Raw genomic sequence first — 22,194 nt, 5'->3', positions numbered from 1 at the left:
GTCTACAGTCATCTCCTAATAGAAACCTGTTTTGAAATTGAATTTTGAGCATCAAAGTGGCTGATACCGATAATGGATTCAGAACTGTCACCCCCATGTAAGAGCAAATTCCGAGTTCAGATATTTAATCCCCATCTGTCGTACTTCAAGTTGGTGAGTTGTGTGTGCTACCTGCCATTGTGCAGCGCCACAAAGATATGTGGCTCTGACCCACTTTCATCTGCCCTGCGAGACGGGTTCAGACACTTTCTCACAAACAGTCCTAATTGGAGGCAGCCTTGTCACTGGTGCTGCCTGTAGCTCCGGCTTTTCGAAAGTACTCCTGCGTGCAGCTTTGGATTTTGAAATGTCATGTTTGAGCTCTCACAGGTCTGCTCTAACAAGCAATGTTTACCCCGACTGCAAAAAGACGAGAGGATCCCGATTTCCCCTCCATATCTCAGCCAATGCAAGAGTTTCTTCTCTTCTGTCTGCCAGTTGCATCTTCAAAGTTTCTCCTTAAGCTTGTTTTCTTGCTTGGAAACTTTCTATTGAAAGCAGCAGTTTCAAAGTGACTCACCTTGCTTTCTCGGGTCCATTTTGTGCTGTGTCTTTCTAGCTCCTGCCGCATTGTGTTGTGATACTCGCGGCACAGCTGGGGAACTTTTTCAGCTACCAAAACATTACTGACGAGGTTCACATTGAGACCTGTCTTGCAAAGAGGGAAAAGTTTCTCCAACAACAATCACAATGCAGATGCAGTGATTTATTGGTTTAAAGTGTGCTTTTGTTGTTCTCTGCAGCTGCTGTGTCTCCGCTGCTGCTGCTGCGACTGTCTCTTATGCCATTTTTCTCCACCTACACAGCTGAAAACAACATGTGCTTGAGTGATTTTGGGTATGAAGTTTCCAGCCGATGTACAACTAGAAGAGGCACATTGCAGTGAAGTAGGTGCACTGATAAAATAAATCAAAACACAGAACCACCTGGAGTGCACTGCGCAACAACAAAGTGTTATTATATAAGAGAAGCTCTTTAATTTATACACTATTTATACAAGATTTCACTCTCTTTCTCTGCTGCTTTTGAGTTAAGACTTATTAAGGATGCCAAAACCAATTCATCTTTAACCCCCAACTTGAGAACACACACAAGCTCATAGCTACTTGTTCTCTTCACCATAACAGAGATCATTTACCAGATTTTAGTGAGCACCGTCTGTTATCTGTAAATTAATTACCTGTGTGTGACCCCCGTGTGTGTGAGTTCCCGAGTGGAAGAATTTGAGTGAGAGCCACAATCCTCCGAGTGGTTTCATGAGGTGTTGAAGAGGTGGCCTGAGGCAGATTATCAAAGGGCCATCTGAGGCTTTTATGTTCATCCGACGGCTTGACACTCCCGCTGAGGTTTGTTTTACTAAAGTCTTTGACTCAAAGGAAGAAAAGAGAAACCCACATTGCTCAGCGCTGGTCTGTTGTACTCCTCACTAGGTGGCACACTGATCAAAGTTATGAAAAAGTCAGCGGAGGGCCCTTTACCCGTTTTTTTCCACAGCCATAGCGTGCTTTCTGTATAATTAAACTAAGCACCATATTTTCATTATGCATCAGTAGTGAGATCAGAGATAACCTTTTTTCTAATATGTGCTTAATACATAGTCTAATATGTGCAGATTAAAGGCAAAAAAAATGGCTTTAATGAATCATTTGACATTTGAGGCTTTTTAGTTTGGGATTTATATCGCCGGGATATGACCTTGTGTGAGCGTCTCATGAGTGTATTTAAACACTTCACTTTTACAAGAAGAAGAAGTAAAAAAGAAAAAGCTCACAGGTCACTGTCAGTGAGACAGCTGAGGCAGGTTTTCGTCCTACTTTTTGCAGCATGCATCAAAGCTGCCAGGTGGTGGCAATGTTGCTGTGGGCAAAAAGAAATCCCTCCTGCAGTTTCGGCTTCCACACTAGAGCTTCATCCTCAAATGTAGAAGCAGTTATCACAGTGGCATTCAGATTTCTTAAAGAGTTGGAGAGGTTTTTATTTTTTCTTTACCTCATCTGACTATTCCTGAGTGCACAGCTGCTTCAGAAGATACTCTGGCAAATGATCGGGACTGAAGCCTTTACAATATCCCAAGTTTTCAGACGTGTTTGATCTGTTAGCCAGTTGCTGGTCTTTTCAGATATGCAAATCGGGCATTGCATCATAATCTAAAGGGTTTAAGATTTCTGTGAGAAGCCGTCTGAACTAATCTTCCCAGTTTAGCCCGGCATGACATCCCTGTACCTCCAGTTTTTGATTTCTTTTCAGGTTCGGGTCTTCATTTCTCTTGTAAGGAAACTCTCGAGGCCAGTTTAATCTGCATGATTCCCAGCCTTTAAATTTCATTGAGTCTTATGTGGTTTTGGAGCCAGCTTTGCAAGTCTGAGAAAATTACCTTGATGCTGACATTTTTATGCCTTAATTAAAGAGCAGACAGCAGAGACATGACAGTAAATGAGAGGAGAACGACGAGGGGATTGAAAGACAGACACACCAACAAAAAAAAAAAAAATGGCTGGAATCAGGACTCATATTATGGTTCCCGGTCTGAAATGTCATTTTTAAATTGGAAGTGCAGTGTTTTCATGTCGTCTCATAAAATATGCTCTTGGTTCTGCTTACACTATTTCAATATTGCTGGATTTTTTCCCCAATCTGTTTTGCTAAAAATTGCTCTTTTCTGACAGCATTATTGCAATAAGATTATTGTATAAAGTCATCAAAACAACTAAGGACATTTTTCCCATCTAAACACGAACCAGGTCCCAAAATAACTGGTCTGGATCCAGACCAGTTATTTTGGTTCAAGGACTGGTGCTTCCTGCACAGACCCTTCACCTCAACCAAACACCTTCAGTATAACCTGAAATGAGGCAGCTCTCACAGATTTTAATGCTACATTAAGACATTGCTGCATTGTTTCATTGACCTAATACCTTTAGCCAAATACTCTGCTTTAACACGTATGGAGAATAGGGTTCAGCCTCTTATTTCTCATAAGCTACTGTAGGCGGTCTTAAGAGGTGATTACAGTATTCACTTCCTTGCAGTGTTTGGCATTTTGTACTCTGATGGTCATTTGATTTATGTGTGCCTGTCTTGGAGTTAATGAGTATGCCGTGCTAAGAATAAACTGAAGGAGATCTGTAAACAGACTCTGGAAGTAGCTGAATGCTTAATTTGACCAACAAAACTACTCTAAGTTATAAAAATGCAAGTTTCTAGTTTCCAGAGAAGGATTTATGCTTCTTAGTGCAGTGTGGGGAATCTTCAGGGAACGCTGGAAACTTTTCCACCCTCAAGGCTTCATTGTGAAGATGTTTTCCTTCAGGCTGCCCTTGAGATCTTTACTGTCTTACCTGTACAAGTTTTCACTTGTTTAATAATCTGAATAGCAGAGAGGAAAATTAAGAACCTATTTGAGTGAGGATGTGTTTATTTCATTAGCAGCTCCATTAGCAGTTTGCAGATTTGTACATGATTGAATTATGGGAGCAATGGGAATTAACACTTGCATCTCTGCACACATCTCTAAGCTTAATATTTACAGGTTGTGATGTGTGTTTCCTTTATTTAGAGAAAGCTGATGTAACGAGTCATTTATGACTAAATGCTTGCAAAACTAATTGCAGTACATTCCCATCAGCCTCAGCTATCCTTTGTCCCTTAACCACTTATCCAGTTAGGGTCATAGGGCCTCTAGAGCCTAAAGTATCCCTGCTAACAGTGGACAAAGGGCTGGGCACACTCTGGAGAGGTTGTCGAGGTCCATCACACGGCTCACACAGAAACAGGCAGACACTCACGCTTACATGTACACCTGCAGCCCTTTTTAGGATTCATCAATTAATAGTACCGCTCTCTCTCCACCACAACAATCTGGTACAATGCCCACATTACTGTTGACAACTTTCCATCTCATTTTCCACTTATTTTCCAATCTCGATACTCCTTCTCTTGGGGCGGCAACTCTTCTCTCAGCCAAGAGACAGACATCTACTGCAAATCGTACACTCAAATCCTCATCCTGGATGTGTACACACTCAGCTTAAATACACATCGGTGCACCTTGAAGGTCACGTTGGTGAAATGAACAGAACCATTTTATCTTGAAAAAGGCAGAGAAACCAGAGTTTTCAAACACAGACAACTTTATAACGAGTAATCTCCCTTTTTGAAAACGGGAGCCAGCATCACAGTCAGCCTCTAGCGTCTGTACTGCCTTCAGGAACGCTGCCTGGGTAGTGGGCACGGCTTCAGACTTTGCTTCTTCCACCAACAACCTGATGGTCAGGTTCATTAGCTTCTCAAACTGCCTGACAATTCACCACCTGAGATTATACAAACTCTGAGCCTACAGTGTTCTTCCCTGGCTGTGCAACGACTAAACCAAGTACTGTTTTCCCATCTTGAGTCACAGCTTGCTATGAAATCCTTGAGGCGAATTTAAAGTTCCTCTCCAACGCCTCCTCAAACTCCATGAGCTGAAGTGAGTTAAAGACCTCATGGACACGAAACTCAGTCACTTCTCCTTTGCCTCTTTACCCCATGAAGAGGACAGGCCGTTGATTTCTCCCTGCCAGCCCACCCCACTCCGAGCTATGGAAGCTTGCTTCAGCCATGGATTTTTTTTTTTTTAGCCATCCATAAGTCAAAATTTCAGGTTATTATTTTAGAATTTTGAGTTAGGTATCTCAAATATTTGACTTCCTAATACAAACGTCCAAGGAAATAACTGAAAAATTGGGAAAATAATTATGATTTACTAAGTTACTAAATTTTGAAAAAATAACTCAAGATTTTAACTTATGGATGCCAATTTGTTTTGTGTTATTTTTTCATCCATGGAAACAAGCTTCAATAGGCTACTGAGCAGTCTTCTCCAGATCTCTTGTTTCCCCTGAGAGATGTGGTGTTCCTGAGCCTTCTCCTGTTGCTTGTTCCCTGTGGATTCCAAGTCAAGACCTGATTTCATTAGTATACTTCCCGAGATCGTGGACACTAAAACTCCACTTTCTTCTCAGGATCATTGTGGCTATTTGTTTCTGCTTTGTTCTTGTTCCTCTTTGGTGATCTTCTCTAGCTGCTGGATATGCAGGATTTTGTGCAGGCGGCTGTTGATGAATGTATCCATCTTTCAGAATCATAGAGGGGTATAGATTTCACATTGGTGACTGTAGCCCAGGACCTAAAGCAGGTCAACTAATAATCAGCACTTTGGTGTTTTGATTCCTGACTGCTACATTTGCATGTCAAAGTATACTTCTGCAAGATACTGAACCCCAAGTTGCTCTTTAATGCCTTCATCTGAATGTGTTAGATAGAAAGCACTTTGAGTGCTCTGAGTGCTCTAGTAGAGTAGAACAGCGCTGTATAACAATCAGTCCATTTACCAAATATCCTCAGCTCCAAAGGTTTTTCAGGATCAGGGAAACAGTTTGCTATTTGCCTGTTCTGCCCATCAGAAGCTAACTGGTGTCCATGATTCTCCCTAAACAGATAAAAAGGATATGCTCTTGCTGTGATGGGGCTACAGCCTTTCTGTTGTTGATGTTGATGCCAAAGGTGGAGCCTTGTTGTGCATCTACTTTTTTAACAATTTTAACTGTGAAAAAGTAAACAAACCAAAGAACTGCCACTCCTTGTCTTGTTATTAGATCATACACTATATTAATTTTATTAGATGTTTATGCTATTAGTGTCAAACACTAAAGGCCTTTCATCGTGAGACTTATTAGCAATACAAATACTATTCAGATCTTCTTTTTTCCACATATATACGTTTGTTCATCAACCACCAGTTATGATGCATTTGAACTACAGTAAAACAGGATACAGCATATCAACAATAGACAAGGCGATATTTTTTTCTGGAGCTTATTAAATTTACTCTTTATCTTCATCCAGATCTGATTGCATTAGATACAGCTCACTATCTAAATGAGCCAAACGTGACTGCTGTGCTGCAGGAACTGTGGAGATGAGAGTGAGATGCAGAAATGAGGGACGTGACGTGGACAGGGAAGAGACAGCCGGCATTCTGCCTGATCCAGCAATTTTTCCTCATTCTTTAGGGTTTCAGTTCTGTGGGAATGTAACAAAAACAACAACAACTAATAATAATAATAATAATAATAATAATAATAATAGTACTAAAACCAATGATAATAAAATACAGAACCCATGTGATTTCCCTGGTGACGCTCCATAGCAAATACCATTTTCACAAAATGACAGACACTTGCCCTAAAACTGAAAATAAACTAGTGTAAATTAATTCTCTGCCCAGCATAAAAATTTTGAGATCACTAACTCTGGATAACATGCTTTTTATTGACATTGAAGTATTAAATGTAATATATGGCTCCTTGATTAAAAGGTTTCAAATTGGGCTTTCGACTTTGCAGGTTTGAAAGTGTTTCTGTGTGTTGATTCAATGTTAGCGGTTCATTGGTGTGTCAAAGGCTTGCCCAAAAAGCAAATAATGTCAGCACGTGGACCAATGAGCACAGGCCTACCAGTCATTCATTTAGTCATTAGAATAGAGAAGACAATCTGCAGTGACTGCGCAAGTCAAATATTTTTTTTCTGCATAGGGCCAAGTAGGTTTGGATAGCTTTATTTCCACAAAGTCATCATTTTAAAACTGTATTTAAAAACATTAAAAAACTGCATTTTGTATTTATTATGGTTATCCTTGTCTATTATCAAAATTTGTTTAATGATCTAGGGGGAAAATACTTTTTCACAACACTGTCAATGGAAATGTTTGACACTCAATAAAATAAAAGATTATTTCTTCATACATATTTCAAATCAAGGTGCTAATCAATGCCAAGCCTCAAAAAAGTTGTTTTGAGGAAGAATGACTGATGGCGTATTGAAACAAAAAACAAGCAAACAACTGAATCAAATGAAAAAAGCTCACAATAAAGGCATCAAAATGTAGCAGGAAAAATCATCTTTAACATAAGGACAAAGCAGCCAAAGTGCTTTTCAGGGTGAAGAGATGCCATATCTTTGACTGGCTGAGTCAATCATTTCATCTCAGTCCAAGTGAGCTGCGTCCTACTAGCTGAAAAAATAGAGCAAAGGCAGAAAGACATCATGACATCAAAGAGCTGAACTGTCTGAGAGTATAAGGATTTTCTGTAAAATATTAAATTTGATGCTCTTGTTTGAATTCATGTGTATCTAGTGACCAATTACTTTCAAACACAAAGGTTTAGGTGTTAAAATGTGTTATGTGTTTAAAGGATTAAATGTCCCTGTCAGGGTTCCTGGGTCGTTGACCCAGTGATTTCAGTTTGTTCATGTTCAGTTTAGTTTGCCACATTTACTTTCTCACTTCCTGTTTTCTGTGCCAGCATACCGCCTGCGTATTGTGTTCCAGTTATTTCCATGTATCATTAGTCAGACTAAGTTCAGCTGTGTACTCACCGGTTTCTAATCATTCATCACCCAGCGTGTATTTAAGACCTCTGTTCCATCCGATCGTTGTCGTGTCATTGATGTTAATGTGATGTTGTCTTGCCGTCATTCCTGTACCAGTCATTCAGTATCTCATGTTCGGTTTGTCCACTTTTTACAATAAACACGGCTTTCAGTTTGTCGCTCCTCAACGAGTCCTGCGTTTGAGTCCTCTCTTCCCTCGCTCCACACCACGACTCCTGACAGTCCCGCACAGTTCTCAACCCACTCAAGTTAATGCTCAGACTTTGGAATTAAAATTATATGGTTAATTTTCCGTTTAGCCTAAATGAACATCTGGTGTGTTGGTCCAGTCCAGTTATAATACAGATAAGCAGGTATCTGTAAAGGAGAGATGATATGACAGTTTACATGGTGCATTTAGTACCTATTACCCACATTAAAAGGCTGATCTCAGATGGTATCCAGCTGCTGGCTGTGAGCACAGCTGCAGTTGCTCCTCCTGCAGTGAGAGAAACTGGATGAATGAATATAATGTACCTGTTGGTGATATGCAGGTGTAAATTTCAGGGGGGATGCATGGGACCCGTGTTCCTTCCAAAACTCCTTATGTGAGCAAAAACAGGTAACAGGCGGAGATTCAAGCAGGTCAGTTTCCTCAAACGAAACACACAAAAGTAGTCTTAGCCCTCTCGCTCCGACACTTGGAACCAATGAAACACGACAGAGGATAGAAAAGTAATTCGTGCCTGTATATCTGTGTTTACTCAGGGATGATGTTAAATGATTCGTAATCAATCCAGAATGCCTGAGAGTCTCGCTGCATCATATTTCAATTCATGTTTTTCTGTCCTGTGGATGATTTTTGTGATTTCCTGTACATAAATGAAGCTCTGGGAAGTGTTTACTTTTAAGAGAACAGTATTGTATTTTGTAATTTGTACATTAACATGTTTGTAGTTCAGTAAAAGTGCAAAGTGCAGGCTTTTGTTATTTGGCCTGTTAAAACATTAATATACCTGACATTTTTTATTTATTTATTTACATGATTTAATTTTTTAGGACATTTGTTTATCACAAAGTGATAATAGAATAACGTAATTTTTATAATCCCCATGTATTGTTCCCCATATGCCTCTGTGTCATCAATACAAACAATGGCAGTAAGAAAAATAGCTTTAACACCAATTTTAAACAGCTCTGCGCAGCATCATTATCACTTTGACCTTGAAGGTGAGGTCTAAGGTCAAATTTGACACATTTTAAATCTTTATACAGTACTGTCTAAGACTATTTGTCAATTTTCAACCAGTAGACATGAAGCTGACCTTGAAGACCTTGGTGGATCTAAAACTAAGTAACAAGACCCCACTTCACACCCCTACAAAGCTTGATCAGCATTCATTCAAACTTTTTGAGCTGTCGTGTGAGAATTAGAATGACACTCATACATGCATGCAAATGCTGCAAAAAGAAAAAGTCTGTAGCTGAGGTTAAAATTGACCAGAATGCAACAAATGAATGCAAGAAATCAAAATGTGTTGAGGGAGGACCCTCAGACCTCCTATATCATGTGTAGATATGTATAGTTTGGTCCTTGGATGCTTCTCTCAGTGATGTGTCACCAACATACAGTAGATTCAATAGCTCAGCCAGCTTAGTCATGAAAGTATATGCTAAACACTGCATATTGTCAGCATTAAATTAATAAAAAAGAAACATGTTATAGCCACGATCGTCACATCTAAAATCACTCCAGCTTTGCACTCAGTCACAGATGCAGCGTGTCCTGGCAGGGGTCAGTGAGAAAATTAACAAACCAGGCCCTGTTGTTTCTTTCAAAGTGCAATGGGATAGACTTGCAAGACAGCACAAAGGTTGTCCTCCAAAATTTTTTTTGCAAGACTGCACTAACTTTCCACAAATAAATGCTGTTCTCATCGAGCTACACAACCACCTGATTTGGAGAGACATCGTATCCTTATCTTTGTCTTTGGAGTTTTCCTTTGGGGAAAACGTGTCCAGTTTCTCTGGGGTATTATATTGCACAGTCAGCGGGGAAACTGGATAGTAATGCAGTACAGTGAGGCAAGAAAATTACAGGCTAGATATAGACAGGGGTTCAGTTATTTGTATGCAAAGCAAACTTTTGTGCACTATAATTGATCTGTCTAAATTAACAGTTAACTTCACAGTAATATGTTTTTTAAAATTTGCTAGCTCTCATCCTGACTGCGGGAGATACTGCTATTCCCTGGGTCTGTGTTCAATGCAGGCTTTTGTCCCTCAGCAAGATTGTGTTGTGTATTTATCTGGCATTGGTGTAATTGAATTGCAGCTGAGCGCGCTCACTTGGGATTGACTTGGATTCCTACAGACTTCCTTTCATCTGATTCGGGCCTTTTGGGATCGAAATGTGACATTTTTTGGAGCCTCCTCAAATTGTCTTGGCAGAGGCTGCCCGACTGGTAACCAGTGGTCTCCAAAGCAAGCAGAAGCAAAAGGGTTGTTTTCATATTTTTGTCATCACTGTTCCTGGTGGGACAGCTGACTGAACTCATTTGAATACATTTTCCTGTAGATATCTGCATTATAGAAACTCTCGTCTTCATATTTTGTGATTTACAGAGAAACGGCATTGGGTCTTTTTCCCCAGAGCGGGGACATCATTTTATGACTGTTTCTTTTTTTTTTCATATGCATATTATATTCTCCTTTCACAAAGACTGTAGCGGCTGACAAAACACCAACATGCCTCATTAGAGTTCATTGTTGATGTTGTTTTTGCTCCCGTGGGTGGCTACAAAGATTGTAATGAGCTGTCCACATCTCACAGTCACCAGCAGCGCTGGGCCACCTGCATGTGGGAGTGTGCGTCACAAAATATACAATATCCTTCTGATTTAAATGATTGTATCTGAATATTTTTCAATCAGAAATAAATAACCCAATCATGCAAATGCACTAAATTTTCCAAAGTGTTTCATAAAGTTTTTAACCATAAAATACACCAGGGAAGAAATTAAAGATTGTGTTTCACACATGATTTTTCTATTTTTTAAATAGTGCCTTCACTTATTTACATATCATTGCAGACAAGCAAGCAAAATGCTGATGTGGACCTGCGCGATATATCTCATTACCTCTGTAGGCCCCTATCACTGGTGGAGTGGGAGAAAGGCATGTGTGATCAATCTTTGCACTCGATTTTTCTCACCCTATAGGCAAAATGTTCATCTTATGACATTTATTAAATGACAGCATATCATCTGCATGTGGAAACAGAAGACATTTAAGACAATAGAAATTAAAAAATAAAAATGAACCAAAAAATATAAAAAATGAGAAGAAACAGGGATAAAATTGGGATCAATAAATAAACAGCTATTAATACTTGGGAAAATAATAGAATTTTGCCTAATATTTTTGATATTACAACCTTTAAGTTAGGACACTGTGTAAAATGTAATTAAAACAGATCCATAATAGAATGTAGAAAACATATCAAATGTTTAAACTAAGATATTTTTCTATTTCATGAAAAATGAATTTGGAATTTGATGGCAGCAACACTTCCCAGCAAAAGGCTGGAAAAGTAACTGATGCTAAAAAGAAACAGCTGGAGGAACATTTTGTAAATAATCACAGGATCTGGAAAAGGCATTCGATCGGGTCCCCCACGAGCTGATTTGGCGATCACTACAAACTCATGGTGCCCCGGAAGCTTATGTGAAATGGACTCAGCTGCTCTATCGCAATGTCACAAGCGCTGTCCTATGTTCAGCGGGAACATCACCAGCCTTCCCGATTACCGTTGGCGTCCACCAGGGCTTGGCCCACTCGCCCCTGCTGTTCACCCTCTGTATGGACACCGCGACGGCTGATCTGCAATCACCACATCCATGGAGCCTCCTGTATGCAGATGATGTGTGCCTATCAGAAACAGAAAACTGCCTAGCCCTGCAAACCCAAACACAAGCGTGGAAAGACCGGCTCTCCGAAAACGGCATGCGCCTGAACATCAAGAAGACTGAGTACCTTGAATGCGGCCCCCAGACCAACAGTACCATCACTATCGACGGCGAGCCGCTGACTAAAGTTGCCAAATTCAAGTACCTCGGGTCCCTTGTCACCCCGGACTGCGAAACTCTACCAGACGCCAGACTCCGTGTCAACACAGCGTGGATGAAGTGGCGTCAGGTCAGTGGAATCTTATGCAACAAGAGAATGCCAATCTATCTTAAGGCGAAAGTCTATAAGTCGATCGTGCGCCCAGTGGCACTCTATGGGTCAGAGTGCTGGCCAGCGACAACCCAACACGAACTAGCCCTTCACACCATGGAGATGAAGATGCTGAGGTGGCCTCTGGGTCTCACACCACTTGACCGAGCGAGGAACGAAGATGTCAGGAAACGATGGGGAGTGACACCGATCACAGACAAGATGCAAGAGGCGAGGCTCCGATGGTACGGCCATGTTGTCTGTAGTGATAAGAACTCCATCGCAAAGACAGCCCAGCAATTAGATCTGGGTGGAAACAGGCCACGAGGAAGACCAAAAAAAGCGCTGGATGGACCGAATCAAAGATAATATGAAGGCTACGAATGTTACACCAGAAGACGCCCTGGATAGGAAGAAGTGGAGGAAGGCATGCAAAATAGTGGACCCTGCATCGCGGGATATAAACCGCTAGGAAGAAGAAGGTCTGGAAAACTTGGACCCTGTGTCCTCCAGACTAGAGAGGATATGGACCATTCAGCGTGTTATTAGCTCTCAGTTCAAAAGACTGCATGTCTCCTGATGATATGGGGTATGTTAATGAATAAAATTGCCAAAACTTGGCACTCTACACATCTGGAAAGGAACTGTCAGTACTGAAAGGTATATACAGGTTTCACAGAAACACATGTTCCCATCCAGGTCTCTTTTTGGGAAATGTCAGTTTTGGCCGGTGGTCATAGGTTCCTTCCAATAATATGACGCGAGACTGGAATAAAACATATCCATGGACTGGCACTTTACTAAAGAAGGCACATGTTAACAGCACAAACACCAACACCAACCAAAAACAAAATGGCTTCCTTTTATACTCTACCTTTTCAGGTGAGCATCCGGACTAGCCCAAGTATGGGGATTAACTCATCAAAATGAAAACATAACCCTCCACACAAACAAACATACAATAACATTAGAGCACATAACAAACATATACATATTTCTAATGTTTATATTACTATAAACAAACCAATAACATAAGCTTCAACCATTACTATCTAAATTAAAACCCTTCTTAACCATACTCCCCTAACCTGGCACACTGGTCTGCTCCGGGAGCTCTTAAGCAGGTAATTGAGCTGCTTTCACTCTTTTGCTCCACATCCTGCAAGAGGTAACCAGGACAGGTGAGTACTTTTACCAATTCTCTTTTCACATATGTTTAGGATACTGACAAATGATTAAATGTAAGCAGCTTTAACTTTGGCTCTTTTCTGACACAGGTAGGATGGCCAGTCCCCTTGTCTCTTCACCTTTACAAGCTGTCAATTTAATCCTACATCAAATAAACCTAATAAAGAATTCATAAGAACTAATGTGTGTTTTCTTTATTATACTTTTTAAAATTCCCAATCAATTAATTACTAACAGTGCAAACGAGGTAATGGAACCCCTGGTCTCCATTACAGGAAAGGTCTTGCATATTTCAACAACACAATGTTGCTGAAATATGCAAGACCCTGCAATAACACAGAGTCTAGGTGCTGAACTGGTCTGCCTGCACTCAGTCCCTTAACCACCTGAAAACATTTGGCCTATCGTGAAATGAAGAATAATGGGACAACATTACTCTCCCCAAAGTCCAACAGCTGCTCTCCTCAGTTCAGATGTTAACAGACTGTTGTTAAAAGAAGATGAGATGCTACAGACTGGTAAACATGGCCCTGTTCCATTTGTTTTTCCTCCTGTATCGTACATTTTCTCCATTTAAACATTTGACGTGTTTTCTATGATCTGGTGTGAATTTCAAATGGTTTTATGAGATTTGCAAATCTCATTTTATTTTTATTTAGATTTGACAGAGCATCCCAACATTTCTTTTAATTTATCTACAAAGATAAGTGAAAAAGTGCTAAACAAGGACAAAAATTTGTTCTGTCAGCCCAGACTGTTAATAGAAATGGACATTTCTCAATAAACTTTTTCATCATTAAGATTCATCTTCAGATCTTTTTTGCGTTATTTAAATATTCACAAACGCTCGGCTTCGCCTGGCCATGCTGAATACTTACACTTGCTATTGAATCCAATCAGCAATGTGAAAACAGGGCTTGGCATTGACTCGCTTACATATTCTTGGCAGAGGACTGGGGTGCGCTCTTGTGTATATGCTGCTGCCTTGTCTGGTTTGCTTCAATAAGAATATTAAAGGTGGAAGTGTTAGAGACTTTCAGAGGTACATCTCAGAGCTGAAACACTGTCAGAAGCATTGATCAAGGGTGTCAGCAGCCTGGCGATGAGATTCAGCCGTTTGTAATTTCACAAGGGAGAGGCAATAAGTTATTACAAATGGCTGAACAAATCTCAAATTCAATATTTCTTGGTTTTTTTTGTGCATTTTTTTGTTAATATATTTCTGTTTCTTTATGCCTTTGGCCAAAACCTGTGGCATTTCAAATAAGATGTGGTATGTTGACATATTCAGTCTCATCAAAGTAACGTAGAAAACCACCTGTCTTCTCCATCATCTATCACAGTGTGCGCTAGAATGTGCTGAATAAAAATTGAAAGCGGAGTAGAGAGGGGAAGAGGGTGTGTCCGCATCCCATTTTGACAGCGTGTCATTTTCAGCAGCAGCATGCCATTACCCAGCGTGTTTGGCCATCTTTGGGGCAGAGAGGTACACCTTGTAAATGTTGAATGTGAAATTAGAATCCAGTCATCAACCTCTGCCATAAACATTTTATTTCTCCCCTGCACCCACCCATCTCGCTCTCATTTGATGTACGCCGCGTTGCCTGCAGGGTTGCTGTGTGCTCGTAAACATGCCTCTCTTTGCTATGCTTCCACAGTTCAAGAGAAGGCTGGAAGGTGTGGCCATAAATCTTTGATCGTTCTGTTGAAAAGTCGACCTTGACTGTCATCAGAGAGTCACACGTTGCCTCAGTCGCTCTGTCAGTCTTGCCCAGATTGACCTCTTAGCCTGCTCAGTGGTGTGTGGATGAGAGAGAAAGTGATGCTCGACTCGGAGTCCCGATGGTTTCACATTTCTACGCAGTGTGTAAAAACTCATTAGTTGATTATTCTGTTGGTTCACTGACAGAAAATTACAATTAGGCCTGAAAGTAGTGATTATTTTGATTATCATGCAATCAAGTGATTAATTGTCTTGTTGATAAAATGTCATAAAATGTAAATCAGAATTTGTGGCAGCTTTTTTGTTTGTCATAGTCAAATACCAGAACTGAACCGGTTCACTGAAGAACAGTCAAGTGTAAGGAAAAAAAACAGGAAGAATAAGAAAATGATGTAGTCTTTGACCATGTAGGTAATCAAGAAATAGAGCTAAATGATGATTTTAGTTAATCAAAGCTTACTGTTTTCCTTTTTCCCGATATTCATAAATTTAATGTACAAGATTAAGTTGATCAGACAGACTAACAGTCATATTCCTCTAAGCATTGCCCAGCCAATATTTGTGATTAAAAATATGTCGGATATGTATTTTTTGTTTTTCAGACACATGAAGGATAAACAGGTTAGCATTTGTTATGTGCTTTTATTTATGAGTCAGTACTTATTGAGATAATATAACAATACAGGTTAAAAATGATCTCATTAATCACAAAAAATTTTTGTATACAGCTGCTTGTTCTGTCGAGATCAGCTGGTTGTTGTTTGTCCTGTTTCAAACACTGCCAACAGGAAATTTGCAGGGTGCCCTCTGGTGGACAAACAATGCAACATCAACACTCAAAACATGGTTGAAGGGTGTTTCTTTCAAGGTTGGCTGTGTGGCAGAAATTAGTTGGACCCAAAATGACTCGGAAAATGAGGAATAAACTGAAAACAGCTTTACAAAATGCAACAAACACAGAGAAGGCAAGGCCGAGGAACTTACTTGGCCCTATGGAAGAAACAGAAGCACAACATAAAGGAGAATGTCAAAATAAAACAAGGAACCAAACAAACAGAACACATAAAAAAAAATGCAGACTTGACACAAAGACAGAAATGGGAACACAGAGACAAGACTAGACAAGATACCAACATCATCTGAAGAGCATAGAAATGGCTACAATTTTAAATAAAATTCTTGGTTTGATCAACGAGTATGAGTCTGTAAAATATAAACAACAGATACATGAATAACTGCTTAATAACAGTCTGAGGAGGAAGTCTTGTACAGCAATGGTTCCCCTTTCTAGTGTTCATCTGAAAAAGTAACCTATCACTCAGCTGGCCTTAAATTTACACGGCTGTCTCAGTGAAACGTCAGTGTTCATCATACTTTTCTTTATTACCGCCCACAGGGTCTGACCAAAGAGCTCTGTGAAGCAACCGCTGTATTGCCATTGTTTCTAATTGACAAAACCCTGGTGAATGGATTATGTAATGGGCTCTATGGGAGTCTCTGTCTTGGTTATGGATTTAGCCTAATGATGCCCCTTTACTCCAAAAGAGGGATTATTCTGAAGAGAACAGTAGAGCCATGGCCGTATAGATGAAGGAAGTGTCTCAGATCACACACGTCTGATCCAGAAAATCCCACTAGAGAGAGAGCATGCAAACAAGCCTGTCAAGACACTCAGGAGATTCTTGACCTACATGAGAGGAGTAGAAAAAACATTTTTAGTGTTTTCATGTGGTATGAATTTTCAACATTTGTTTTACACTTCTTTTGCAGCCGTCCAGTCTCTGAACAGCCTGAATGACCAGATTGCTCAGTTCATGGTCACTCGACCTTGTAGCCTGACTGATGAGGATGAGGCCTTCATGCCGGGAGAGAGGGATACCTTGAGGAAGTCTATGACTCTGATGAAACACTTGCTCATGGATGCTCAGGTACAACCTCCTCCTTCTCTTAAAGTCAAACACATCCTTAGTGGACACCTGTCCGATCAAAAGAAGCTACAATTATTCTTCAGTGCTGTGGAAAGATAACACTGCTGGGACAGATAACTGGTTACAGGTAACAATGAGTCACTTTTCTTTTTACAAACCAAAACCGTCTCATACGGACGGTTACCTGCTCAGTGTGGTGAGGTTCAGCAGGATTTCAGGGTCCACAGGGCAGACAGATGAATGGCTGAATGAATAAAGTTTTTATTATTGTCATACCCATAGATACACTTTGCGAGGTCTGAGGAATGTGTCCAGCATACTGTTAACTCTATGCTATGAAGATTTAGGGTGGTTTTGATGGTAAAAGGAGGTACAGCCTGGTATTAGCAAGGTGTACCGTATCAAAGTGGCCGAGGTCAGAATATTAATATCCATAAAACATTGGCAATAGAATTTCCTTCATAATAACAGAAAACTAAGCATCAAAATTAAGCACCCTTTCCAATTTTTTATTATGTGTTCACCAGAACGATTTTAGGGTGTTGCTGAGCTATTTTTCAGAAATTAACATTCATAAAATATCATAGTTTGTGGAAGAAAATTAAATATTTTTTCTGTATCTATACAAAACCGCTCTCATATTCTAAACTACTCCTGTATAATCCTTACCTTTTCAAACAGATGACCTCAAAAACAAAGTTTCAAGGAAACAGTCAACAGGACATTCTTGTCATGTCGAGTGCTGTGTGGCAGCCAAGATGAAGGACCCAAACGCAGGACTCAGAAACTGAAAGTTAAACTTAAAGCACAGCTTTATTGCTGGGAAAAACTCTTTATAGGAAATAGACTTTCACAAAAACAAAACGAAACCTCAATCGCAAAACTAGAAACTAAACTGGGCACTGGAACCTAGAGACTAAGAAACTCGAGCAAAGAAACAAACCAGGACTGGGAGCTAGAATATTCTCAGGAACACGAGAGGAGAAAACACATTACGGAGAGGGTGTACGACACGACAACAAGCAGGGGAAGACTGAGAACTATAGTACACAGGCAGGAATATGAGCAGACGGGGAACAGGTCGAAACACAGCTGGGACAAATCAGTCATAATGAGACGAGGGAAGGCAAAACTAGATACACTGACGTTGGATAAGGACTATCAAAATAAAACAGGAAACAAACAGACTGAAACTCAGACTCAGGACACACAAGCTTAACAAAGCAACTGGGGAGACTTGGGGAACATAGGTGGGGAACAAGGATGACTAGACATGAAACGTGGGATACAGGAAAAGAATAGAGGGGACATAGGAACAGAGACTAAACACAGGCTAAGAGAAAACCAAAACTATGAACAACAATAATCAAATAATATAATTACAGAGTAGAAACACCAATACTTGGTCAAGTGACAATTGTTAAAGTTATGATGTCAGAACTTTTAATGTCTTTCAGCTCCTTGTAGAAGTTTTGTTATTTTTTAAATCTAGGCAGAGAATTATAGTATTAACCTTTACAAATTTTATAGCAACCAATAAATAAATTAACGTTTCCTCAACTGAGGATTTATCATTAGTTTTATATACAGAAATTAAACATTCATGACCTCTCTGTTTAAAAAAAAAAAAATTATTTCAAAGATTTCACTTTAGTTTGCGGATTTAGATTAATAAATTTTTTCCTCTCACTCTTTCATACCTGCATACGTTCTCGTCAAAAAGAAAAGGCGCCTCTGTTTCCGACATGTTAGTGTGAAATCCGTTCAGGGTGACTGCAGAGCCTTTTCATCCTCGCCCTTGCCCTTAGCACAACCAGGCCAACGCTGTGAAAACTTTGCCAACCTCAGCAATGCTGTGAACAATGTACAGTCAAACCAGGGAGTGTTTTTTTTCTTCTTAATCCTCTTTTTTGGCTTCTTCTTCTTTAGAGTTGCACTAAGTCTTTAGGCTAAAGCGAAATATGTGATGTGGCATAATTTCCTTTTAAAAGTTTCATCCTCTCTCTGCTCTGCTTCAGAGATAATTCATCCATACAATGCTGCTCCCATTCAGCCTTTTATTTATATACCTTTTACATTCTGATAAATCTTGACACGGTGATGGATTTGTGTTATCTATTAGTGCCACTGCAGGATGGATAAGGAGTCCCCCTGCCATTCTCCTGGAGATATTTTCTCAGACATAGTGTCATTGATTAAATGGAAGGTAATTCAGTAAAAGGCCATTGCTTTCGCCTCAGCTCGGTGGTATGCAAGCTGGAGTGAAAGATTGTTAGCCTGCAGTCTGTTCTTTTTTTTAAACTCAGGAATATACCACTGGGAGGTGATGGATGAGTAGGAAACTCACCTGTGGATGGAGTACCGATTATCTCTCCAAGAAGTTGTACTTGGAAAAAAAAAGTTTGCCGGTAGTTCAATGTTAAGTGGGGCACTCAGACACCAGTCATCATGACAGATTTCTCTGCCTTTTGGCCTTGTTAGTCAGACGCTACACCCACAGCCTTTACATGTTCCCTGTTTTTTGTTTTTTTTCTTCAGTGGAGTGTCAAATGGAGGCCCCTGTCAGCTGGAGGCCTGTTACTCTGAACTGTCAAGAGGACAAAAAAATATCACCAGGGGATGCTGGCAGTTGCTACGGCTGTATGTTTGTTTATTTAAAGGTTAGAGCTTGAGCCATGCCTCGAAATAGATATTATATACTCACTATGTTTTATTTCAAAATATTCTGTCAAATGACAATTCTACTCCACAATGCAAGACCCCTAAAAAGTATCGAGAAGATGCTGACAGCTGAAAAAATGTGAGTGCTGGGTGACACAGCTCCAGAAAAATCTGGAATAAAGAGCAAAAAATGAACAAACAAACCAAAAAGATGACACAGACAACTCAAATCTTAGGAAAAACACATTGTTGCATTGTTGTCTGTTTGTGGTAAAATATAGTGTTACAGTACACTAGGCAGCATTAATAGATTTATGCGTTTCTGTTGAGGCTTGTGAAATATCTGGATTTGAAGCTGATGAAGCTCAACAACTCATACTTTTCTAAAGCACCTTTTTGTTAATTAGGAGTGAAAAAAACATTTCAGTGGCAGAGTTCTCATTCACACTCTGTCATAGCTCTGCTTCACCAGTTAATGCAACAAATGTGTTTCAGCAGTTGCCACACATCCATTTTCTTAACCACACATCCAGTTCACAGTCGCTGGGGAGCTGTAGCCTGTCGTAGCTGTCATAGGGCATGATCACCAGTCTGTCATATAGAGCCAACACAGAGAGACATGCAGCCATTCATTCTCACTTTTGAACCTTTGGCTAATTTAGAACCACCAGTTAATCTAAACAAGCATGTCTTTGGACTGTGTGAGGAAGCCAGGAGTGTCAGGAGAGAACATGCAAAACTCAACACAAGCGCAGCTGTAGCTAATTAATGATAAAGGCTACCAAGTCCAAACTTTTTGTAAATTAGTCTTGAGCCACCTCCCATTTCTTTATATTTAAAGAAATCCAGCGACCCAAGCAGGGTCGCTAGATATATAATAGACTAAGTTTCATCAGACTAATAGACTAAGTTTCATCATCCGAGCGACATACGATGTGCTACCTTCCCCAATAAATCTGCAGGACCCATCCTGCCCCCTGTGTACAGTCCCATCAACACCCAAGCACATCTTGGTTGGTTGTAGGACTAGCCTTACTCAGGGCAGATACACATGGAGACACAATCAGGTTCTCAGGTGTCTAGCCGAGAAAGTTGAGTGCAAAAGAAAATCCATTAATGCTCAACCTTTCACGAACCAAGAGGAGCGTCAGTTTTCATCAACATTTGTCTGGGAAGGAGACAAGCCGAGAGCAGGCCCCTCAAACCCAGACCTGGGCCCGCTGAAGGCCGCCAGGGATTGGCAGTTGCAAGTGGACTTGTGTCAGAGGCTAATTTTTCCCAGGGAGATCGTAACAACTACTCTGCGACCAGACCTCGTCCTTTGGTCAAACTCCCAAAAACTTGCGTACGTCATTGAGCTGACGGTACCATGGGAGGAAACAATTGAGGAAGCATTTGAGCGTAAGAAGCTGCGCTATGCCAACTTGGCAGCTGAGGCAGAGGATGGAAGATCAAGGTGCGCCCGGTGGAAGTGGGGTGCAGGGGCTTTGTTGCCAGTACAAGAGCAAAACTACTTAGAGAGATTGGGATTAGAGGACAGGCGCAACGGCAGGCTATAAGAGAACTAGCTAACACTGCTGAGAGGACCAGTCACTGGCTATGGTTAAAAAGGGCTGACATCACTTGGACAGCTAAGGCAGTCAGCTAACCGCAAGAGAAAAGAAATATTCCGCTCTTCTCCCCTCTGCTCTTCTTCCCTTTTCTGGGAGGCAGTTGGGAGGTAGAGCGTACAGCCCGACCCGGCGGGGAGGTGTGGGAAGCCAGATCGGGCGTCCCCTTTCCGGCTCTCCTCTCTGCTCTCTCCTATCTTCTCTCTCTTGTCTTACTTCTCTCTATCACCTTTTCTATCCCTTTGAAGACGTTAGGCTCCATAAATGCTAAAGAGGTAAGTATGATTTCTCAGTTGCAGTGAATAGACAGAAAATAAACTGTAGGAAACTAAACAGAAGAAAGAAGGAGGGAAATAACAATTTAACATAAACCAGTGACACACTCCAGGGCCTGATCAACCCTGGCAGGGCCTCCTTGGATGAGGGTGTCTAGTGATAATGGCCGAAACACCCGATGATTCCAAGGTCCACTACTGATGATGTGTCCCAAATTTAAAATGATAATCTAGATCGACCTCTAATCCCTAAACCTAACCAAGGACGGAAAATGGCAGATTAGCCTGGGTAAAAGACAGAAAGTTGAGGCACACAATGATGTGTGCTGCTGGCAAAGTTTCTGGGCTGCCTTTCCTCATAACAGCCATCCCTCAAGAGTCTCTCCATCTAAAGCAATGCAGGGACTGTAACATCTAGTCCTTTTAACTGAATAACTAGGAAAATGGAAAATACATGCAGCAATACTTACAAACATCCATAGAAATACAGTATATAAGGCACAATTCTAACAAACTTGAAAAATCAATATTTGATGTGACCTCCTTTTTTTCTTTCACACAGCCTGATCTCACTTAAGCAGCTTTCTTCTAATTTCTTTTAGTCTTCAGTAATAGTTCTCCAGGCTTCTTGAAGGCTCCTCTTTGGATGTTGGCCGCCTTTTCTTCTGTTCTCTGTCAAGACAATCCCAAGATGTCAGATCTTTGCTGGATTATCAGTTTCTCGAGGACATGACTTTCATATGCTTTTCATCAGCTGTAGGTTTTTTCTTAGGCCTGCTACTCCTTCTCTCCTCCCCTTGTCTTATTAACTCAGGATTTTTTTTAAGGACACAATGCACAACATGCTAAATATATGCCAATATTTCAGGTAATAGCTGTTGCAAAAATGCTGTTTTATACCTGTGAAAACATGTTATCTTTGGCTTTATTCATGGATCCAACGCTGGAGTGCCTTGAATGATTCAGAGGTCACTGTTAATGTGGCTTAGCAAACAGTTAAGCCCAAAGTTGTTTGTAGTTTCACCTACTAAAAAGTAATGAAACTACTTGTATTACTATGCAAATATAAATCCAGTTGAACTACAAGCAATCTACTGCAAAATGCAGTTAACCCTTGTCTTGTCTAATTCTCTGCAGTT

The 22,194-nt window shown here is 40.5% G+C and overlaps 1 protein-coding gene across 4 annotated transcripts in view; it reads left to right on the top strand.

Moving 5' to 3' along the window:
- Positions 1–22,194, top strand: part of kaznb (kazrin, periplakin interacting protein b) — a 141,720-nt gene that overhangs the window by 15,640 nt on the left and 103,886 nt on the right. For all 4 annotated transcript variants that reach the window (XM_063473924.1, XM_063473923.1, XM_063473927.1 and 1 more), the window contains exon 2: positions 16,352–16,509. In XM_063473924.1, coding sequence (XP_063329994.1) covers positions 16,352–16,509 — 158 coding nt within the window. The remainder of the gene's footprint in view (positions 1–16,351; positions 16,510–22,194) is intronic.

This window comes from Pelmatolapia mariae, linkage group LG5, assembly GCF_036321145.2.
Source record: "Pelmatolapia mariae isolate MD_Pm_ZW linkage group LG5, Pm_UMD_F_2, whole genome shotgun sequence".
Taxonomy (NCBI): Eukaryota; Metazoa; Chordata; class Actinopteri; order Cichliformes; family Cichlidae; genus Pelmatolapia; species Pelmatolapia mariae.
This window is presented reverse-complemented; position numbering and strand designations above follow the sequence as displayed.